Here is a 22,254-nt window from a genome sequence, read left to right on the forward strand (position 1 = left end):
TCTGCCCCAGGGTCTTCCCGCCTTGCGATTGCCAGTCGAGATCTCTCGACTAGTGCTGTGCCAAGGCTTTCGCTGAGGCTGCTGTAGGAACCTGGAGTTCCCCCCTGGGCCACGTAACCTTTTCACCGGAGCTCCACTGTGCCCCACACCACTCTCACGGGATTTCTGGAAGCCCCTTGCCTCGTCTGGGACACGGCCAGAGTCCGTGGGCCTTGCAGGGAATTCTGCTCTAGGGCGCTTCCCGGTGTTCCAAATTCGGGGCGGGCCCTCCCTGCTAATGGCAAGCAGAGGCCTTCCCTGTGGGGGTGGGGGGTGTAGGACCCTGGTGCTTCCCCCTGGGCCGCAGAACTGGGTGCTGGAGCTCCACCCAGTCCCCAAGCACATCCACGGGAAGTCCGGGCACCCCCTGAACCGACCTGTGCAGTGCCGGAAACCGTGAGCCCAGCAGCCGCTGGCGATCTGGTGCCATGCCGGGGAAACCACTCGCTGGGGGCTTCCCTTTGTTATGGTTTCTGGATGTGGTCTCCCTGCTAATGGCGACCAGAGGCTTTCCATGCCAGGGGGGTGCGGGACCCTGGAGCCTCTGCCTGGGCTGCAGAGCCAGGCGGTGGAGCTGAAGCCCTGTCCCCAAGCACGTCCATGGGAAGTCTGGGCGCCCCCTGCACCGACCCGTGCAGGGCCGGAGACCGTGGGCCCAGCAGCAGCTGGTGGTCTGGTGCCATGCTGGGGAATCTGCTCGCTGGGAGCTTGCCTTTGTTCTGGTTTCAGGGCGGAGCCTCCCTGCTAATGGCGAGTGGAGGCCTTCCCTGCTGGTGGCTGTGGGACCCTGGAGATTCCCCCTGTGCTTAGGTTTAATCACGGGGACGTAGGGCTGTTGTCACCTGTTTCCACCATCGCTCCGCTGGTGAGTGAACACTCCCGCCCTTGGTGTGTGTCGATGCTATGGGGGAGTCCGCTGGAAGAGAGCCTCTTTCAGGTACTCGGCTGTCCAGTGGTCAGTGGTCAGGGGTCGGAGAGTTTTCACCTATTTCCACCTCCTCCCCGGGGGAAGTCAGTCCGCCTTCTGATGTATAGCAACACGAGTCTCTTAGGTGTGTTAAAATGGTATCTGGATATCGCATGTTAATCAGTGAATGTCCAATTAGTTGTACATTCGAAGGGGGATAGACAAAGAAGACCACTCACTCTGCCATCTTGGTCGACATTAGGGCTCTTTTTAAAGACACCAGGGTAGAGTGTGAGGAAAGGGGGCCTCGATCAGGCATTCCCAGGGAAGCCAGCTGTTGGACTGTCACTGTGATGCAGCCTGGGACCTCACGTTACTGCTGATGACAGCAGAAACATAAGGAACACCACTGGGTGGCCAGCAGCTACTCAGAGGAAGGGTCTGTTCTGTGAGTGCCTGGTGGGCTCATCCCACAGGTGGATCTGCAGCCAAAACAGCAGCTGCCTACTGGGATCTGCAGACCAGATGGGGAGCCATTCCTCCTAACTTGGACCCTTGGCTAGGGTATGACTTTGACCAGAGTCCCACATTGAGGCTCTCGCACACAAGAGCCCTGGACTCCGGGCCTCCTCACAGCCAGCCGCCCAGGTCAGGGACTGACTTGACTCAGGCCTCACGCGGGTTCCCCGAATTGGCCTGCCTCCCAGCTCGGAGAAAGGCTGAGGAGGGCGTGTGGTTCACAACGTAAATCAATCGGAAAAGTCTTCCAGAAAATCGAATGCCGCTGGAACAGTTTGTACAGCAGAGGTGAGCCCGTGGTACCCAAGACAGACCGCCCACCCCAAATTGAGGGTCATTGGAGTATTTCCCTGACATACGTGATGATTCCTCTCTCTCTGTTCCTAACCGAAGACGGAAGCGCGGGAAGCGTCTGTGGCTCCGACATTAAGACGAGCTTCAGAAACTTTCCCTTTGCTCTTCTGCTGAATATTCCTTATTTCAGTAGGACCTGGAGAAGCGATGGGAAGGCCAGGAGCACACTGACGTTTCCGTGCTCCCTTCGGATTCAGGGGATTCCGTGATCGTTTCAGCTGGGGATTCTGCGCTAATATTCCCATGAGAAACTGAGGCGGTCTGTTGATTCACAACTAATTGGGGTCCACAGCAAACCGTCAGTTTCTTCTTAATTCAAGGGGAAATCCAGTTCATTCAGGGGACCCGCTCGATCGGTGTGGATCTCTGTGTAATTAACGTTCTCTGGAGACGAAGAACAGAGGGCTCGTGACAGGTTAAAGGTCAGGGGTCTCCTGTCCAGATGCGTTCCGGCAGTGTTTTATTCAGTGTGGTGATCCCCGTCCCTCCCCCGTCCTCAGCACCTGTGCCGCGCATTAAGGAACGGACCTTTCCTCAGGAAATGGCTCAGATCCAAGATACGGTGTTAGGTTGACTCTCTCTGCCCTGTTTCGCCCTTTCAACCTCCAACCCATGTGGCGTTTCCTCGTGAGATCCTGGAGGCGGGCTCATTTTCACACCTTCACTGCCCGTGATATTTGCTGGGCAGAAAAATTTCAGTTCACCCAAAAACCTTCACAGAGAAGCTCATGGCAGGTTTATTTCTAAGGGGTGAAATGATACAAACCAAAAAATGCCGTCCGGTAGGTAAGCGGTTCAACTCTAGTGGCACTTTGTCTCCTTCCCCCGCGTCCCAGCCTAGGCGCACAGCGTCCCACCGTCCGGTGGTGACCCCACGCGCTCAGCCCCGGCTCCGTTCCCCAGGAGGAGAAGGCAGGTGCAGGAGAGCAGGGCTCTGAGCTCCTCTGGGCAGAGGGGTGAGGGCCCACGGCAGCCTGCGTGCTCCCCACCCGCCCGCCCTCGGAGCCGGGAGCGCAGCCATCCTTGTCGCTGCTGCTCCCGACTGTGACAAGCACGGAGGGACGGGGACGCTGGGCCGAGAGGGATGCGCAGGCCCATCTCCGTGGCAGCTTCAGCAGGGAGAGAAGAAGCTCCCGGGGCGGCGTCCTCACCTATTCCCACCAAGAGCCCGGGGGTGGGGGGGCAGGGCAAGCTTCCTCGCCCTCCGGACTCAGGGCCAGCACTGCCCCACACTCCCCTCCCCACTCTGTGACCTGTGAGCCCGTCTCGACACTCGCTGGAGCCTCTGCAAAGCCCCTCCCTACAGCCCCACAAGTTCAAGGGCCAGAGAACGCAGGAGAGGACAGGCGGGGCCCATCGTGGGCTTGGGGTCTTAGAGGTTTCGCTCATCTGGAAGGAGCCCAAAGCTTCCGTGTGTTTTTGGGAGGACGGTGTGATGGGGACTTGAGGTGCAATGGGGGAGCTGGGGCGAGGGCGGGTGAGCCACGCTGACGTCGGCCTCCCCCCCCCCAGCCCCCCCCCCCGTGGCCCTGTCCCTTCTGGAAGCCAAAGCAGACGCTCAGGAAGGGCGGAGCCTGAGCCCGTTTTTCCCCCTAGCAGGGCACAGACAGAAGCCACGACCTCTAAGGAGAAAACAAGTGTATTGGGGGAAAACTGGGGTAGGAGGACGGCGTTAGCACGGAGGGTGGGATAAGGAGAAGAAGCAGGTTTTCTGTTCGTCCGCTTGCCCATTCGGGGAGAGAAGCGTTCCTACGAGGAAAGGGGTGTGAGGCACAGTCTGCTCATCCCGGGAGACGCAGATCTGAGGACAGCATGGCGGGTAATGGATTGGCTGAGGCAGCTGCCACCCTCAGCCCAGGCTGGCAGGGTTTGGCCGGGGAGCGCGGCTGCCTGGATGGCGAGGTCCGGTCGCCATGGCTGCTCTGATCCATTCCCTCGTATCGGGACAGTTGTGGTCCCTGGAGGTGGGCTGGGGGCTGTCCTCTGCGATTGTTCTCCTCTGCTCTGGGGAGGAGGGCACGTCGTGGTGACAGGTATGTCCGGCTCGCCAGGCCTGAGGTGGGTTTCGCGATGCTTCTGCTGGGAGGCCGGAAGTTCTCGGCCAGCCTCGGTTTCCCTCCCAGGACGCAGACACAGGATGTCACTGTCGATGGCGCCTGAACAGCCCCGCCATCCGACGCCGAGCTGTGTGTGACCCGTGCCCGGCTCTGGGCGGTGGCCGAGGCGGGCTTGCCTTGGCGAGGGGATCCTCTCGCGCTTCCTCCTTGTTGGGCCTCAGGCAGGGCAGGAGGCGTCTCCACATTTTTCTGAGAGGGCCGTCGTGAGGCTCCTCTTCCTTGGCAGGCCGGGGCCGGAGGGGTTTGGTCTCGAGGGTGTCTCCCATGTCCCCGACCTGGCTCCGAGACTGGGACCCTGACTCCCCGTCCGGTGTTGCCACCCCACGGCAGGGCTCTGGTGAGGCCCCAGCCCTACTCTCCTCCCGAGGCTCTTCCCTGGCCGCTGGGGAGCCTGAAGTCGGCCCCCGACGGCCTCGCTCGGCCCCCACGAAGGTCCCACCCCGCCCTTCGCTCTCTGAGAGGCTGCGTGGGGAGGTTGGAGAAGGCGGCCGGCCCTCCTGTCCCGAGAGAGAGGCTTCTGAGGGCCCTCTGCCATGGCCAGGTAGGGTCCCTCCCGGGGCCTTGTGATTTTCCTCACACACAGGTGAGGGAGCAGGGAGGGGACGGGCCAGCCTGGGAACTGATGGTTTTGTCGTCAGAGCTGAGACCTGGTCACCCGGAGGAGGCTCAAGAGGTTCTCCCGTGAAGCGTGCCGAGTCAGCTTGCGAGGGGGCCCCAGCATCCCAGGTGGCTGCGGGGGGCAGAGGGGACCGTGGAAGGGCCGAGGGTTGAGCCTCACATGCTTTCGGAGCCGCAGGCCCCAAGGACAGGAGGGGTAGGCCCCAGCGGAAATTCAGCCCAGACGTGATCGTGTGTGCTTGGAGCATGTGAGGAGGGCGTGGGTCGTCTTGCTCTTCTCCCCAGACCTCCGTGGGCACGCTTTCCGTGATGTCTGTCTCGAGCAGCTTCTGGGCGTCAGGGCTGGCAAGTGAGGGGCTGTCGGTCTCTCCCTCCCTGTTTGTGGGGCCTCCCCAGAAGGAGGCCGCTGGTGGGAGGCAGGACAGGGGCCCTTGCTGGGACCCGAAGCGCGACGGCAAGGGGAAGAACCAGGCCTGGATCGTGTTCCACCGGGAGGGGAACGTTTGAAGGCGACAGCTCCCGCGGCCGTGGCCTGAGTTGGGAAACGGCCAAGACGAGTGAGCTGGAGCCGAGCTCGTGGCCACGGGGCGTAGTGGAGTGGTGGTCAGGGCCGAGGGCGGTTCTGCTGGCAGGGTGGAGGCCCAAGGTCGAGTGCGCTGGGTGAGAAGAGCCAGGGAAAGTGCTGGAGTCGTGGTGAGAGGAGCACCTTGCGCGGGCTTCCCGCGTGGCTGGCGGACTGTAGCAGACGCTGTCTTGCACGCCTCCCCAGGGGAGTCTTGAGATGCGAAGCGATGGAAGCACCCCTTACAAGACAGCCTCCCCGGGGAGCTGCGGGAAACAAGATGCACAAGCTGTAGCCGGGAGCAGAGGGCCCTGTGACGGCAGGGCCGGGCAGGGCAGGGCAGGGCAGGGCAGGGCCGGGCCGGGCCGGGCCGGGCCGGGGCAGGGCAGGCCGGGCCGGGCCAGGCCAGGTGCGGGTGGCCCCTTGAGAGCCACGGCCCTCCCTGGCCCTCCCTTCACTGGACCGAATTCTCCTGCTGTCCCTCCCCCCAGGCCTCTTGCCACCCCCTGGCCCGTGGCTCCCCTCCCAGCTCAGCCCCAAGCTGCCTGTAGCCCTGGGGCACGTCAGAGCCTCTGCGAGGAAGAAGCCCAGGAGAGAAGGGCAATTTTCCTTACCTTGGCGAAAGGGACCTCGGGCCCCCCACTTCTGCCAGGTCCTTCCGGCCAGCTCTGTAAACTAGAAATGAGGGCACCGGGTCACAGCGGTGAAGGCGGGGGCCGAGGGCTCTGGCAGGAGGCTGCGTGCAGTGTGCCTTTAGGGCAGACCGTTTGAGGTCAGACTCTGGAGCCCAGGCACCAGTGCCCAAGGCCACGGGATCCCTGACGGGGATGGCAAGGCTGCTGATGGGTTGAGGTTTGTCGTGGACCGAGTGCTTCAACCTCCACCACAGCCCACGTGCCCCTGCTGGGCAACAGCCTGTTGCGGACGCCTGCCGGCCTGGGCCTTAGTTCCGCGCACAGAATCTGGCAAGGACTCAGGTTTTCCTCTCCTTCCCGGGAGCCTCGCGGAGGGCTCTGTCTCCTGAGGGACAGGCTCTGTCCCTGGCCTCCTCGAGCCCACGGAGCCGGGCGCTCAGGGACAGGAGGTGGAGGCCAGCTCTGGGGCACAGGGCTGAATGGCAGCAGCTTACCTTTCCAAGCTCCCCTTTTCTTCCTGCTCCTGCTGCTCCTCCCTCTCGGCTCCACTTGACGCTGAAATGAGAGAAAAAACAAGAAACTGCGGGGTCTGAGCCCCAAGGCTCCCCGTCCTCTCTCTGGACCAGCCGCAGACGCGCAGCGTTTGTGAGCAGGATGACCGCCTACCCTGAACTCCTGGGGCTCTGGGGCGTCTCTTCCCTTTTACTTCCTTTGGAAGTGGACAACTGAACCCAGAATGGACGTGTGCTGTCTTCCTTCTCTGAGGATCGTAAGCAGGTCCCCGTGTGGGACCAGCGTGCCTCTTCCGTCGCTGTTCCTCTGCTCAAGAAGCGCGTGCACGCGCCTTCTCAGAGGTACAGGATCTTGTGAGCTTCCTCAGGGAGGACTCTGCTTCCTGAGGCTACAGCCCCACTCCAGGTCCTGCCCAGAGGCTCTCGGGGGCTGAGCTGTGCCCTCAGATCGAGCACGACAGAGAAAAGGCCCGCCTGAGACACCTGCCCCGGGGAGGTGGCTGGGGAAGCGGTGCTCAGGGCCTGTCTCCTCCCACAGACCCCACTCGGCCTCCCGTCCGTGGCCACTGGTCGCTGGCCTCGGGGGCCTTTCCCTGGAGCCCTCTACCACACCGGGACTCCTGCTCGGAGGTCTTCGGACCGAAATCCTTGTGCCCGCTCTCCCCCCTGCCCACGCAACCTGGCTTGTGTCTAGAAGGATGGTGTTCCGTTCTTTCCCATCCCTGGAGTCCCTCCAGTTGATTCAGAGAAGCGGAAATCCCAGTCAAAGAGGAGAGAGACTCGTCTTGGGGTGGGTCTGGGTCCAGGATGTCTTACCTTCCTGACGTTTCTCCTGTTGCCAGGTGGTCGTGAGGGCAAATGCCTCTTGGGGGGGGGGAAGAACAGGAGGAAGAGCCCCAGTCCGTACAGGATGCGGAGGATGGTCCCAATCACCCAGGAGGCGGCACTGGAGCTGAAGCAGGTAGCGGCGATGCTTTGTAGACGCAAGATAGGAGTTTCCATATCTCGGATCTGGTCCTACTCTCAGGCAACTGAGCGCTGGGAGTGACTTGGAGATTAGAACCCCACGCCCTCATCATGGAACCGTGGCCGTGTCACGGGGGCTCCTGAGGGGGGGTGGGGCAGGCGAGAGGAGGGCAGGCGATTGGACCCCAGCCCCTGCGCCACCAACTGGCCTCCAACTGCCTCCCTCCACCCTCCCGGGCCTTCTAGACCTTAGCCGGTTTTCTGTTTCTTCCCCCTGGAAGCCGGCTGTCGCCCGGTTCCTTGCGTCTCCTGGATTCTTGGTTCGAAGCCACCTGTCTCAGGGCCTTTGCAAGAAGTCTGCAGCTCTCCCAGGAATTCGGTCTAGTTCCCGGGGACTCACACCCTCACTCTCCTCTGTCCTCAACTCCGATTGTTGTTTCCGCCTCACTTGTTGACTCTGTGTGTGCGTGCGAGGGCACTGAAGTGCTGCCCTCTTAGCTGATGTCAGTCCTACAGTGCGGCGTTCTCGACTCTGCTCACCGCGTCAGACGTGAGATCCTCAGAGCTCCTTGATCTCAGGGCTGAGAGTTGGTCCCCTTTGACCTGCCTCTCCCTCTCCCTCCCGCTCCACAGCCACTGGCCACCACTTTAGTACTCTCCGTGTCTGTGAACTGACCTTTCTCTGGTCGTGTTTGGAGTTCACGTGTTAAGTGAGCCCAGGCGGTATCTGTCTTCCCCTGCCTGGCTTGTTCCCTTGAGCGTAACGCCCGCCAGGTTCGTCGATGTTGTGCCAGTCTCCACTCCATTTGTCCACGTAACAAGCTTTGGGTTTCGTCAGTCTGGAAGTCCCGCTTTATTTTACGCTTATTTGGCTTTGAATATGAGCGTTGTTCTTGTTTCGATCCACCTTTGCCATCTTCACTCAGGACGACTCACCCCAAAATGGAAACTAATCGTTTCTTACTCAACATCAGCATAACCAGAATTCAAGTGACCGCACCTCCCAGTAACGTGTTTCATGTTAGTCGCGTTTCTACTCGTGAAGTGAGAAAGCCTTCAGCAAGACTTAGGGGACGTGCTGGCCACACACACCCAGACACACACACACGCCCATACCTACCGCAGGCGTGGACGCATTTGCACCGACCGATTCGGTACTTTGCAACCAGAGAACTAAGCACATTCTCGTTCTCTCTAAGCTTTTCTGTCGTCTTGACCCTGTTTCTTCTCATTCCGCCCAAGAGAGACCGTCTTCGGTTTCCAGAGTTTGGACGGCTGTGTGGCCCCGCCCGAAGCCGGGCCCGGCTCCAGTGAGCTGAAGTGCTGCTGTTGAGAGCGGACGTTGGGGCCGGGTCCGTGGCCCGGGGGTTGGAGTCCAGTCTCAAGTAGCCCCCTTTCTGGCCTCCCAGGTTTGCCCTCCACGTGTTCTCTTTCTCAGAGTTGGTCTTGCCTTCCCCCTCCCGCCCGCTGCGGGCCCCCGGAGCCTCAAGTCGTGCCTGAAGCTGCAGAAAGAGGGCCCTTGGAGCCCTAGAGGAATTCCCTGGCGACATCATCGGGCATCCCTTTTTCAGTGAGAAGTGGGGGTTCGCTTAGGGGTTGTCGTTTTCGATCCACAGGTTAATTTTTCTGACCTGCTGGACAGGTAGTGCTTAGATGTCCGATTTGATGGTTGTCACACGGCCACACGTACACACACCTACGGGGGGGTACTCTTTTACTTGACAGTAAGGTAAGCTTCCTGACACCCAAAGAATTAAGGTAGACGTTGTTCTTAGGAGCTTAACGTGACGACCGTGTTCCCGGTTCATGAATATGTGCGATCGCAGAAGAACTGGCTTCAGAGGAGCTCTCTCAGCAGCCACCAAAATGATCTTTCAAGTCTTTCTCAACCGTTGAAACCGCTTTCTTCTTCTGAAGTCCAAGAAAGACCTTTTTCTGGGGCCGGGCCTCCTCACTGGGACCCTTGGCTAGGGTCTGACTGTGACCAGAGTCCCCCGGTGAGGCTCTCGCACACAAGAGCTCTGGACTCCGGGCCTCCTCACAGCCAGCCGCCCAGGTCAGGGACCGACTTGACTCAGGCCTCACGCGGGTTCCCCGAATTGGCCTGCCTCCCAGCTCGGAGAAAGGCTGAGGAGGGCGTGTGGTTCACAACGTAAATCAATCGGAAAAGTCTTCCAGAAAATCGAATGCCGCTGGAACAGTTTGTACAGCAGAGGTGAGCCCGTGGTATCCAAGACAGACCGCCCACCCCAACTTGAGGGTCATTGGAGTATTTCCCTGACATGCGTGATGATTCCTCTCTCTGTTCCTAACCGAAGACGGAAGCGCGGGAAGCGTCTGTGGCTCCGACATTAAGACGAGCTTCAGAAAGTTTCCCTTTGCTCTTCGACTGAATATTCCTTATTTCAGTGGGACCTGGAGAAGCGATGGGAAGGCCAGGAGCACACTGACGTTTCCGTGCTCCCTTCGGATTCAGGGGATTCCGTGATCGTTTCAGCTGGGGATTCTGCGCTAATATTCCCATGAGAAACTGAGGCGGTCTGTTGATTCACAACTAATTGGGGTCCACAGCAAACCGTCAGTTTCTTCTTAATTCAAGGGGAAATCCAGTTCATTCAGGGGACCCGCTCGATCGGTGTGGATCTCTGTGTAATTAACGTTCTCTGGAGACGAAGAACAGAGGGCTCGTGACAGGTTAAAGGTCAGGGGTCTCCTGTCCAGATGCGTTCCGGCAGTGTTTTATTCAGTGTGGTGATCCCCGTCCCTCCCCCGTCCCCAGCACCTGTGCCGCGCGTTAAGGAACGGACCTTTCCTCAGGAAATGGCTCAGATCCAAGATACGGTGTTAGGTTGACTCTCTCTGCCCTGTTTCGCCCTTTCAACCTCCAACCCATGTGGCGTTTCCTCGTGAGATCCTGGAGGCGGGCTCATTTTCACACCTTCACTGCCCGTGATATTTGCTGGGCAGCAAAATTTCAGTTCACCCAAAAACCTTCACAGAGAAGCTCATGGCAGGTTTATTTCTAAGGGGTGAAATGATACAAACCAAAAAATGCCGTCCGGTAGGTAAGCGGTTCAACTCTAGTGGCACTTTGTCTCCTTCCCCCGCGTCCCAGCCTAGGCGCACAGCGTCCCACCGTCCGGTGGTGACCCCACGCGCTCAGCCCCGGCTCCGTTCCCCAGGAGGAGAAGGCAGGTGCAGGAGAGCAGGGCTCTGAGCTCCTCTGGGCAGAGGGGTGAGGGCCCACGGCAGCCTGCGTGCTCCCCACCCGCCCGCCCTCGGAGCCGGGAGCGCAGCCATCCTTGTCGCTGCTGCTCCCGACTGTGACAAGCACGGAGGGACGGGGACGCTGGGCCGAGAGGGATGCGCAGGCCCATCTCCGTGGCAGCTTCAGCAGGGAGAGAAGAAGCTCCCGGGGCGGCGTCCTCACCTATTCCCACCAAGAGCCCAGGGGTGGGGGGGCAGGGCAAGCTTCCTCGCCCTCCGGACTCAGGGCCAGCACTGCCCCACACTCCCCTCCCCACTCTGTGACCTGTGAGCCCGTCTCGACACTCGCTGGAGCCTCTGCAAAGCCCCTCCCTACAGCCCCACAAGTTCAAGGGCCAGAGAACGCAGGAGAGGACAGGCGGGGCCCATCGTGGGCTTGGGGTCTTAGAGGTTTCGCTCCTCTGGAAGGAGCCCAAAGCTTCCGTGTGTTTTTGGGAGGACGGTGTGATGGGGACTTGAGGTGCAATGGGGGAGCTGGGGCGAGGGCGGGTGAGCCACGCTGCCGTCGGCCTCCCCCCCCCCAGCCCCCCCCCCCCCGTGGCCCTGTCCCTTCTGGAAGCCAAAGCAGACGCTCAGGAAGGGCGGAGCCTGAGCCCGTTTTTCCCCCTAGCAGGGCACAGACAGAAGCCACGACCTCTAAGGAGAAAACAAGTGTATTGGGGGAAAACTGGGGTAGGAGGACGGCGTTAGCACGGAGGGTGGGATAAGGAGAAGAAGCAGGTTTTCTGTTCGTCCGCTTGCCCATTCGGGGAGAGAAGCGTTCCTACGAGGAAAGGGGTGTGAGGCACAGTCTGCTCATCCCGGGAGACGCAGATCTGAGGACAGCATGGCGGGTAATGGATTGGCTGAGGCAGCTGCCACCCTCAGCCCAGGCTGGCAGGGTTTGGCCGGGGAGCGCGGCTGCCTGGATGGCGAGGTCCGGTCGCCATGGCTGCTCTGATCCATTCCCTCGTATCGGGACAGTTGTGGTGCCTGGAGGTGGGCTGGGGGCTGTCCTCTGCGATTGTTCTCCTCTGCTCTGGGGAGGAGGGCACGTCGTGGTGACAGGTATGTCCGGCTCGCCAGGCCTGAGGTGGGTTTCGCGATGCTTCTGCTGGGAGGCCGGAAGTTCTCGGCCAGCCTCGGTTTCCCTCCCAGGACGCAGACACAGGATGTCACTGTCGATGGCGCCTGAACAGCCCCGCCATCCGACGCCGAGCTGTGTGTGACCCGTGCCCGGCTCTGGGCGGTGGCCGAGGCGGGCTTGCCTTGGCGAGGGGATCCTCTCGCGCTTCCTCCTTGTTGGGCCTCAGGCAGGGCAGGAGGCGTCTCCACATTTTTCTGAGAGGGCCGTCGTGAGGCTCCTCTTCCTTGGCAGGCCGGGGCCGGAGGGGTTTGGTCTCGAGGGTGTCTCCCATGTCCCCGACCTGGCTCCGAGACTGGGACCCTGACTCCCCGTCCGGTGTTGCCACCCCACGGCAGGGCTCTGGTGAGGCCCCAGCCCTACTCTCCTGCCGAGGCTCTTCCCTGGCCGCTGGGGAGCCTGAAGTCGGCCCCCGACGGCCTCGCTCGGCCCCCACGAAGGTCCCACCCCGCCCTTCGCTCTCTGAGAGGCTGCGTGGGGAGGTTGGAGAAGGCGGCCGGCCCTCCTGTCCCGAGAGAGAGGCTTCTGAGGGCCCTCTGCCATGGCCAGGTAGGGTCCCTCCCAGGGCCTTGTGATTTTCCTCACACACAGGTGAGGGAGCAGGGAGGGGACGGGCCAGCCTGGGAACTGATGGTTTTGTCGTCAGAGCTGAGACCTGGTCACCCGGAGGAGGCTCAAGAGGTTCTCCCGTGAAGCGTGCCGAGTCAGCTTGCGAGGGGGCCCCAGCATCCCAGGTGGCTGCGGGGGGCAGAGGGGACCGTGGAAGGGCCGAGGGTTGAGCCTCACATGCTTTCGGAGCCGCAGGCCCCAAGGACAGGAGGGGTAGGCCCCAGCGGAAATTCAGCCCAGACGTGATCGTGTGTGCTTGGAGCATGTGAGGAGGGCGTGGGTCGTCTTGCTCTTCTCCCCAGACCTCCGTGGGCACGCTTTCCGTGATGTCTGTCTCGAGCAGCTTCTGGGCGTCAGGGCTGGCAAGTGAGGGGCTGTCGGTCTCTCCCTCCCTGTTTGTGGGGCCTCCCCAGAAGGAGGCCGCTGGTGGGAGGCAGGACAGGGGCCCTTGCTGGGACCCGAAGCGCGACGGCAAGGGGAAGAACCAGGCCTGGATCGTGTTCCACCGGGAGGGGAACGTTTGAAGGCGACAGCTCCCGCGGCCGTGGCCTGAGTTGGGAAACGGCCAAGACGAGTGAGCTGGAGCCGAGCTCGTGGCCACGGGGCGTAGTGGAGTGGTGGTCAGGGCCGAGGGCGGTTCTGCTGGCAGGGTGGAGGCCCAAGGTCGAGTGCGCTGGGTGAGAAGAGCCAGGGAAAGTGCTGGAGTCGTGGTGAGAGGAGCACCTTGCGCGGGCTTCCCGCGTGGCTGGCGGACTGTAGCAGACGCTGTCTTGCACGCCTCCCCAGGGGAGTCTTGAGATGCGAAGCGATGGGAGCACCCCTTACAAGACAGCCTCCCCGGGGAGCTGCGGGAAACAAGATGCACAAGCTGTAGCCGGGAGCAGAGGGCCCTGGGACGGCAGGGCCGGGCAGGGCCGGGCAGGGCAGGGCAGGGCCGGGCCGGGCCGGGCCGGGCCGGGGCAGGGCAGGCCGGGCCGGGCCAGGCCAGGTGCGGGTGGCCCCTTGAGAGCCACGGCCCTCCCTGGCCCTCCCTTCACTGGACCGAATTCTCCTGCTGTCCCTCCCCCCAGGCCTCTTGCCACCCCCTGGCCCGTGGCTCCCCTCCCAGCTCAGCCCCAAGCTGCCTGTAGCCCTGGGGCACGTCAGAGCCTCTGCGAGGAAGAAGCCCAGGAGAGAAGGGCAATTTTCCTTACCTTGGCGAAAGGGACCTCGGGCCCCCCACTTCTGCCAGGTCCTTCCGGCCAGCTCTGTAAACTAGAAATGAGGGCACCGGGTCACAGCGGTGAAGGCGGGGGCCGAGGGCTCTGGCAGGAGGCTGCGTGCAGTGTGCCTTTAGGGCAGACCGTTTGAGGTCAGACTCTGGAGCCCAGGCACCAGTGCCCAAGGCCACGGGATCCCTGACGGGGATGGCAAGGCTGCTGATGGGTTGAGGTTTGTCGTGGACCGAGTGCTTCAACCTCCACCACAGCCCACGTGCCCCTGCTGGGCAACAGCCTGTTGCGGACGCCTGCCGGCCTGGGCCTTAGTTCCGCGCACAGAATCTGGCAAGGACTCAGGTTTTCCTCTCCTTCCCGGGAGCCTCGCGGAGGGCTCTGTCTCCTGAGGGACAGGCTCTGTCCCTGGCCTCCTCGAGCCCACGGAGCCGGGCGCTCAGGGACAGGAGGTGGAGGCCAGCTCTGGGGCACAGGGCTGAATGGCAGCAGCTTACCTTTCCAAGCTCCCCTTTTCTTCCTGCTCCTGCTGCTCCTCCCTCTCGGCTCCACTTGACGCTGAAATGAGAGAAAAAACAAGAAACTGCGGGGTCTGAGCCCCAAGGCTCCCCGTCCTCTCTCTGGACCAGCCGCAGACGCGCAGCGTTTGTGAGCAGGATGACCGCCTACCCTGAACTCCTGGGGCTCTGGGGCGTCTCTTCCCTTTTACTTCCTTTGGAAGTGGACAACTGAACCCAGAATGGACGTGTGCTGTCTTCCTTCTCTGAGGATCGTAAGCAGGTCCCCGTGTGGGACCAGCGTGCCTCTTCCGTCGCTGTTCCTCTGCTCAAGAAGCGCGTGCACGCGCCTTCTCAGAGGTACAGGATCTTGTGAGCTTCCTCAGGGAGGACTCTGCTTCCTGAGGCTACAGCCCCACTCCAGGTCCTGCCCAGAGGCTCTCGGGGGCTGAGCTGTGCCCTCAGATCGAGCACGACAGAGAAAAGGCCCGCCTGAGACACCTGCCCCGGGGAGGTGGCTGGGGAAGCGGTGCTCAGGGCCTGTCTTCCCACAGACCCCACTCGGCCTCCCGTCCGTGGCCACTGGTCGCTGGCCTCGGGGGCCTTTCCCTGGAGCCCTCTACCACACCGGGACTCCTGCTCGGAGGTCTTCGGACCGAAATCCTTGTGCCCGCTCTCCCCCCTGCCCACGCAACCTGGCTTGTGTCTAGAAGGACGGTGTTCCGTTCTTTCCCATCCCTGGAGTCCCTCCAGTTGATTCAGAGAAGCGGCAATCCCAGTCAAAGAGGAGAGAGACTCGTCTTGGGGTGGGTCTGGGTCCAGGATGTCTTACCTTCCTGACGTTTCTCCTGTTGCCAGGTGGTCGTGAGGGCAAATGCCTCTTGGGGGGGGGGAAGAACAGGAGGAAGAGCCCCAGTCCGTACAGGATGCGGAGGATGGTCCCAATCACCCAGGAGGCGGCACTGGAGCTGAAGCAGGTAGCGGCGATGCTTTGTAGACGCAAGATAGGAGTTTCCATATCTCGGATCTGGTCCTACTCTCAGGCAACTGAGCGCTGGGAGTGACTTGGAGATTAGAACCCCACGCCCTCATCATGGAACCGTGGCCGTGTCACGGGGGCTCCTGAGGGGGGGTGGGGCAGGCGAGAGGAGGGCAGGCGATTGGACCCCAGCCCCTGCGCCACCAACTGGCCTCCAACTGCCTCCCTCCACCCTCCCGGGCCTTCTAGACCTTAGCCGGTTTTCTGTTTCTTCCCCCTGGAAGCCGGCTGTCGCCCGGTTCCTTGCGTCTCCTGGATTCTTGGTTCGAAGCCACCTGTCTCAGGGCCTTTGCAAGAAGTCTGCAGCTCTCCCAGGAATTCGGTCTAGTTCCCGGGGACTCACACCCTCACTCTCCTCTGTCCTCAACTCCGATTGTTGTTTCCGCCTCACTTGTTGACTCTGTGTGTGCGTGCGAGGGCACTGAAGTGCTGCCCTCTTAGCTGATGTCAGTCCTACAGTGCGGCGTTCTCGACTCTGCTCACCGCGTCAGACGTGAGATCCTCAGAGCTCCTTGATCTCAGGGCTGAGAGTTGGTCCCCTTTGACCTGCCTCTCCCTCTCCCTCCCGCTCCACAGCCACTGGCCACCACTTTAGTACTCTCCGTGTCTGTGAACTGACCTTTCTCTGGTCGTGTTTGGAGTTCACGTGTTAAGTGAGCCCAGGCGGTATCTGTCTTCCCCTGCCTGGCTTGTTCCCTTGAGCGTAACGCCCGCCAGGTTCGTCGATGTTGTGCCAGTCTCCACTCCATTTGTCCACGTAACAAGCTTTGGGTTTCGTCAGTCTGGAAGTCCCGCTTTATTTTACGCTTATTTGGCTTTGAATATGAGCGTTGTTCTTGTTTCGATCCACCTTTGCCATCTTCACTCAGGACGACTCACCCCAAAATGGAAACTAATCGTTTCTTACTCAACATCAGCATAACCAGAATTCAAGTGACCGCACCTCCCAGTAACGTGTTTCATGTTAGTCGCGTTTCTACTCGTGAAGTGAGAAAGCCTTCAGCAAGACTTAGGGGACGTGCTGGCCACACACACCCAGACACACACACACGCCCATACCTACCGCAGGCGTGGACGCATTTGCACCGACCGATTCGGTACTTTGCAACCAGAGAACTAAGCACATTCTCGTTCTCTCTAAGCTTTTCTGTCGTCTTGACCCTGTTTCTTCTCATTCCGCCCAAGAGAGACCGTCTTCGGTTTCCAGAGTTTGGACGGCTGTGTGGCCCCGCCCGAAGCCGGGCCCGGCTCCAGTGAGCTGAAGTGCTGCTGTTGAGAGCGGACGTTGGGGCCGGGTCCGTGGCCCGGGGGTTGGAGTCCAGTCTCAAGTAGCCCCCTTTCTGGCCTCCCAGGTTTGCCCTCCACGTGTTCTCTTTCTCAGAGTTGGTCTTGCCTTCCCCCTCCCGCCCGCTGCGGGCCCCCGGAGCCTCAAGTCGTGCCTGAAGCTGCAGAAAGAGGGCCCTTGGAGCCCTAGAGGAATTCCCTGGCGACATCATCGGGCATCCCTTTTTCAGTGAGAAGTGGGGGTTCGCTTAGGGGTTGTCGTTTTCGATCCACAGGTTAATTTTTCTGACCTGCTGGACAGGTAGTGCTTAGATGTCCGATTTGATGGTTGTCACACGGCCACACGTACACACACCTACGGGGGGGTACTCTTTTACTTGACAGTAAGGTAAGCTTCCTGACACCCAAAGAATTAAGGTAGACGTTGTTCTTAGGAGCTTAACGTGACGACCGTGTTCCCGGTTCATGAATATGTGCGATCGCAGAAGAACTGGCTTCAGAGGAGCTCTCTCAGCAGCCACCAAAATGATCTTTCAAGTCTTTCTCAACCGTTGAAACCGCTTTCTTCTTCTGAAGTCCAAGAAAGACCTTTTTCTGGGGCCGGGCCTCCTCACTGGGACCCTTGGCTAGGGTCTGACTGTGACCAGAGTCCCCCGGTGAGGCTCTCGCACACAAGAGCTCTGGACTCCGGGCCTCCTCACAGCCAGCCGCCCAGGTCAGGGACCGACTTGACTCAGGCCTCACGCGGGTTCCCCGAATTGGCCTGCCTCCCAGCTCGGAGAAAGGCTGAGGAGGGCGTGTGGTTCACAACGTAAATCAATCGGAAAAGTCTTCCAGAAAATCGAATGCCGCTGGAACAGTTTGTACAGCAGAGGTGAGCCCGTGGTATCCAAGACAGACCGCCCACCCCAACTTGAGGGTCATTGGAGTATTTCCCTGACATGCGTGATGATTCCTCTCTCTGTTCCTAACCGAAGACGGAAGCGCGGGAAGCGTCTGTGGCTCCGACATTAAGACGAGCTTCAGAAAGTTTCCCTTTGCTCTTCGACTGAATATTCCTTATTTCAGTGGGACCTGGAGAAGCGATGGGAAGGCCAGGAGCACACTGACGTTTCCGTGCTCCCTTCGGATTCAGGGGATTCCGTGATCGTTTCAGCTGGGGATTCTGCGCTAATATTCCCATGAGAAACTGAGGCGGTCTGTTGATTCACAACTAATTGGGGTCCACAGCAAACCGTCAGTTTCTTCTTAATTCAAGGGGAAATCCAGTTCATTCAGGGGACCCGCTCGATCGGTGTGGATCTCTGTGTAATTAACGTTCTCTGGAGACGAAGAACAGAGGGCTCGTGACAGGTTAAAGGTCAGGGGTCTCCTGTCCAGATGCGTTCCGGCAGTGTTTTATTCAGTGTGGTGATCCCCGTCCCTCCCCCGTCCCCAGCACCTGTGCCGCGCGTTAAGGAACGGACCTTTCCTCAGGAAATGGCTCAGATCCAAGATACGGTGTTAGGTTGACTCTCTCTGCCCTGTTTCGCCCTTTCAACCTCCAACCCATGTGGCGTTTCCTCGTGAGATCCTGGAGGCGGGCTCATTTTCACACCTTCACTGCCCGTGATATTTGCTGGGCAGAAAAATTTCAGTTCACCCAAAAACCTTCACAGAGAAGCTCATGGCAGGTTTATTTCTAAGGGGTGAAATGATAAAAACCAAAAAATGCCGTCCGGTAGGTAAGCGGTTCAACTCTAGTGGCACTTTGTCTCCTTCCCCCGCGTCCCAGCCTAGGCGCACAGCGTCCCACCGTCCGGTGGTGACCCCACGCGCTCAGCCCCGGCTCCGTTCCCCAGGAGGAGAAGGCAGGTGCAGGAGAGCAGGGCTCTGAGCTCCTCTGGGCAGAGGGGTGAGGGCCCACGGCAGCCTGCGTGCTCCCCACCCGCCCGCCCTCGGAGCCGGGAGCGCAGCCATCCTTGTCGCTGCTGCTCCCGACTGTGACAAGCACGGAGGGACGGGGACGCTGGGCCGAGAGGGATGCGCAGGCCCATCTCCGTGGCAGCTTCAGCAGGGAGAGAAGAAGCTCCCGGGGCGGCGTCCTCACCTATTCCCACCAAGAGCCCGGGGGTGGGGGGGCAGGGCAAGCTTCCTCGCCCTCCGGACTCAGGGCCAGCACTGCCCCACACTCCCCTCCCCACTCTGTGACCTGTGAGCCCGTCTCGACACTCGCTGGAGCCTCTGCAAAGCCCCTCCCTACAGCCCCACAAGTTCAAGGGCCAGAGAACGCAGGAGAGGACAGGCGGGGCCCATCGTGGGCTTGGGGTCTTAGAGGTTTCGCTCATCTGGAAGGAGCCCAAAGCTTCCATGTGTTTTTGGGAGGACGGTGTGATGGGGACTTGAGGTGCAATGGGGGAGCTGGGGCGAGGGCGGGTGAGCCACGCTGCCGTCGGCCTCCCCCCCCCAGCCCCCCCCCCCCCGTGGCCCTGTCCCTTCTGGAAGCCAAAGCAGACGCTCAGGAAGGGCGGAGCCTGAGCCCGTTTTTCCCCCTAGCAGGGCACAGACAGAAGCCACGACCTCTAAGGAGAAAACAAGTGTATTGGGGGAAAACTGGGGTAGGAGGACGGCGTTAGCACGGAGGGTGGGATAAGGAGAAGAAGCAGGTTTTCTGTTCGTCCGCTTGCCCATTCGGGGAGAGGAGCGTTCCTACGAGGAAAGGGGTGTGAGGCACAGTCTGCTCATCCCGGGAGACGCAGATCTGAGGACAGCATGGCGGGTAATGGATTGGCTGAGGCAGCTGCCACCCTCAGCCCAGGCTGGCAGGGTTTGGCCGGGGAGCGCGGCTGCCTGGCTGGCGAGGTCCGGTCGCCGTGGCTGCTCTGATCCATTCCCTCGTATCGGGACAGTTGTGGTCCCTGGAGGTGGGCTGGGGGCTGTCCTCTGCGATTGTTCTCCTCTGCTCTGGGGAGGAGGGCACGTCGTGGTGACAGGTATGTCCGGCTCGCCAGGCCTGAGGTGGGTTTCGCGATGCTTCTGCTGGGAGGCCGGAAGTTCTCGGCCAGCCTCGGTTTCCCTCCCAGGACGCAGACACAGGATGTCACTGTCGATGGCGCCTGAACAGCCCCGCCATCCGACGCCGAGCTGTGTGTGACCCGTGCCCGGCTCTGGGCGGTGGCCGAGGCGGGCTTGCCTTGGCGAGGGGATCCTCTCGCGCTTCCTCCTTGTTGGGCCTCAGGCAGGGCAGGAGGCGTCTCCACATTTTTCTGAGAGGGCCGTCGTGAGGCTCCTCTTCCTTGGCAGGCCGGGGCCGGAGGGGTTTGGTCTCGAGGGTGTCTCCCATGTCCCCGACCTGGCTCCGAGACTGGGACCCTGACTCCCCGTCCGGTGTTGCCACCCCACGGCAGGGCTCTGGTGAGGCCCCAGCCCTACTCTCCTCCCGAGGCTCTTCCCTGGCCGCTGGGGAGCCTGAAGTCGGCCCCCGACGGCCTCGCTCGGCCCCCACGAAGGTCCCACCCCGCCCTTCGCTCTCTGAGAGGCTGCGTGGGGAGGTTGGAGAAGGCGGCCGGCCCTCCTGTCCCGAGAGAGAGGCTTCTGAGGGCCCTCTGCCATGGCCAGGTAGGGTCCCTCCCGGGGCCTTGTGATTTTCCTCACACACAGGTGAGGGAGCAGGGAGGGGACGGGCCAGCCTGGGAACTGATGGTTTTGTCGTCAGAGCTGAGACCTGGTCACCCGGAGGAGGCTCAAGAGGTTCTCCCGTGAAGCGTGCCGAGTCAGCTTGCGAGGGGGCCCCAGCATCCCAGGTGGCTGCGGGGGGCAGAGGGGACCGTGGAAGGGCCGAGGGTTGAGCCTCACATGCTTTCGGAGCCGCAGGCCCCAAGGACAGGAGGGGTAGGCCCCAGCGGAAATTCAGCCCAGACGTGATCGTGTGTGCTTGGAGCATGTGAGGAGGGCGTGGGTCGTCTTGCTCTTCTCCCCAGACCTCCGTGGGCACGCTTTCCGTGATGTCTGTCTCGAGCAGCTTCTGGGCGTCAGGGCTGGCAAGTGAGGGGCTGTCGGTCTCTCCCTCCCTGTTTGTGGGGCCTCCCCAGAAGGAGGCCGCTGGTGGGAGGCAGGACAGGGGCCCTTGCTGGGACCCGAAGCGCGACGGCAAGGGGAAGAACCAGGCCTGGATCGTGTTCCACCGGGAGGGGAACGTTTGAAGGCGACAGCTCCCGCGGCCGTGGCCTGAGTTGGGAAACGGCCAAGACGAGTGAGCTGGAGCCGAGCTCGTGGCCACGGGGCGTAGTGGAGTGGTGGTCAGGGCCGAGGGCGGTTCTGCTGGCAGGGTGGAGGCCCAAGGTCGAGTGCGCTGGGTGAGAAGAGCCAGGGAAAGTGCTGGAGTCGTGGTGAGAGGAGCACCTTGCGCGGGCTTCCCGCGTGGCTGGCGGACTGTAGCAGACGCTGTCTTGCACGCCTCCCCAGGGGAGTCTTGAGATGCGAAGCGGTGGAAGCACCCCTTACAAGACAGCCTCCCCGGGGAGCTGCGGGAAACAAGATGCACAAGCTGTAGCCGGGAGCAGAGGGCCCTGTGACGGCAGGGCCGGGCAGGGCAGGGCAGGGCAGGGCAGGGCAGGGCCGGGCCGGGCCGGGCCGGGGCAGGGCAGGCCGGGCCGGGCCAGGCCAGGTGCGGGTGGCCCCTTGAGAGCCACGGCCCTCCCTGGCCCTCCCTTCACTGGACCGAATTCTCCTGCTGTCCCTCCCCCCAGGCCTCTTGCCACCCCCTGGCCCGTGGCTCCCCTCCCAGCTCAGCCCCAAGCCGCCTGTAGCCCTGGGGCACGTCAGAGCCTCTGCGAGGAAGAAGCCCAGGAGAGAAGGGCAATTTTCCTTACCTTGGCAAAAGGGACCTCGGGCCCCCCACTTCTGCCAGGTCCTTCCGGCCAGCTCTGTAAACTAGAAATGAGGGCACCGGGTCACAGCGGTGAAGGCGGGGGCCGAGGGCTCTGGCAGGAGGCTGCGTGCAGTGTGCCTTTAGGGCAGACCGTTTGAGGTCAGACTCTGGAGCCCAGGCACCAGTGCCCAAGGCCACGGGATCCCTGACGGGGATGGCAAGGCTGCTGATGGGTTGAGGTTTGTCGTGGACCGAGTGCTTCAACCTCCACCACAGCCCACGTGCCCCTGCTGGGCAACAGCCTGTTGCGGACGCCTGCCGGCCTGGGCCTTAGTTCCGCGCACAGAATCTGGCAAGGACTCAGGTTTTCCTCTCCTTCCCGGGAGCCTCGCGGAGGGCTCTGTCTCCTGAGGGACAGGCTCTGTCCCTGGCCTCCTCGAGCCCACGGAGCCGGGCGCTCAGGGACAGGAGGTGGAGGCCAGCTCTGGGGCACAGGGCTGAATGGCAGCAGCTTACCTTTCCAAGCTCCCCTTTTCTTCCTGCTCCTGCTGCTCCTCCCTCTCGGCTCCACTTGACGCTGAAATGAGAGAAAAAACAAGAAACTGCGGGGTCTGAGCCCCAAGGCTCCCCGTCCTCTCTCTGGACCAGCCGCAGACGCGCAGCGTTTGTGAGCAGGATGACCGCCTACCCTGAACTCCTGGGGCTCTGGGGCGTCTCTTCCCTTTTACTTCCTTTGGAAGTGGACAACTGAACCCAGAATGGACGTGTGCTGTCTTCCTTCTCTGAGGATCGTAAGCAGGTCCCCGTGTGGGACCAGCGTGCGTCTTCCGTCGCTGTTCCTCTGCTCAAGAAGCGCGCGCGCGCGCGCGCGCCTTCTCAGAGGTACAGGATCTTGTGAGCTTCCTCAGGGAGGACTCTGCTTCCCGAGGCTACAGCCCCACTCCAGGTCCTGCCCAGAGGCTCTCGGGGGCTGAGCTGTGCCCTCAGATCGAGCACGACAGAGAAAAGGCCCGCCTGAGACACCTGCCCCGGGGAGGTGGCTGGGGAAGCGGTGCTCAGGGCCTGTCTCCCCTCCCACAGACCCCACTCGGCCTCCCGTCCGTGGCCACTGGTCGCTGGCCTCGGGGGCCTTTCCCTGGAGCCCTC

The 22,254-nt window shown here is 61.6% G+C and overlaps 3 protein-coding genes across 21 annotated transcripts in view; 1 reads left to right on the forward strand and 2 right to left on the reverse strand.

Annotated features, from left to right (window-relative positions):
- LDLRAD3 (low density lipoprotein receptor class A domain containing 3) overlaps window positions 1–22,254 on the forward strand; it is a 271,148-nt gene that overhangs the window by 84,917 nt on the left and 163,977 nt on the right. The gene's annotated exons all lie outside the window — the stretch shown is intronic.
- LOC139074447 (spermatogenesis-associated protein 31E1-like) lies at window positions 3,443–7,364 on the reverse strand. Its single transcript, XM_070564800.1, has 4 exons — window positions 7,080–7,364; window positions 6,246–6,306; window positions 5,731–5,791; window positions 3,443–5,382 (listed from the first exon to the last, which is right to left on the reverse strand). Exons 1-4 carry the CDS (start codon window positions 7,263–7,265, stop codon window positions 3,960–3,962), a joined length of 1,731 nt encoding a protein of 576 aa, XP_070420901.1. The 5' UTR covers window positions 7,266–7,364; the 3' UTR covers window positions 3,443–3,959.
- On the reverse strand, window positions 11,134–15,053 carry LOC139074311 (spermatogenesis-associated protein 31E1-like). The gene is made up of 4 exons (XM_070563793.1): window positions 14,769–15,053; window positions 13,937–13,997; window positions 13,422–13,482; window positions 11,134–13,073 (listed from the first exon to the last, which is right to left on the reverse strand). The coding sequence occupies exons 1-4, from the start codon at window positions 14,952–14,954 to the stop codon at window positions 11,651–11,653; spliced, it is 1,731 nt and encodes a 576-aa protein (XP_070419894.1). The 5' UTR covers window positions 14,955–15,053; the 3' UTR covers window positions 11,134–11,650.

The sequence above is a fragment of the Equus przewalskii genome, chromosome 11 (assembly GCF_037783145.1).
Source record: "Equus przewalskii isolate Varuska chromosome 11, EquPr2, whole genome shotgun sequence".
NCBI classification, from domain to species: Eukaryota; Metazoa; Chordata; class Mammalia; order Perissodactyla; family Equidae; genus Equus; species Equus przewalskii.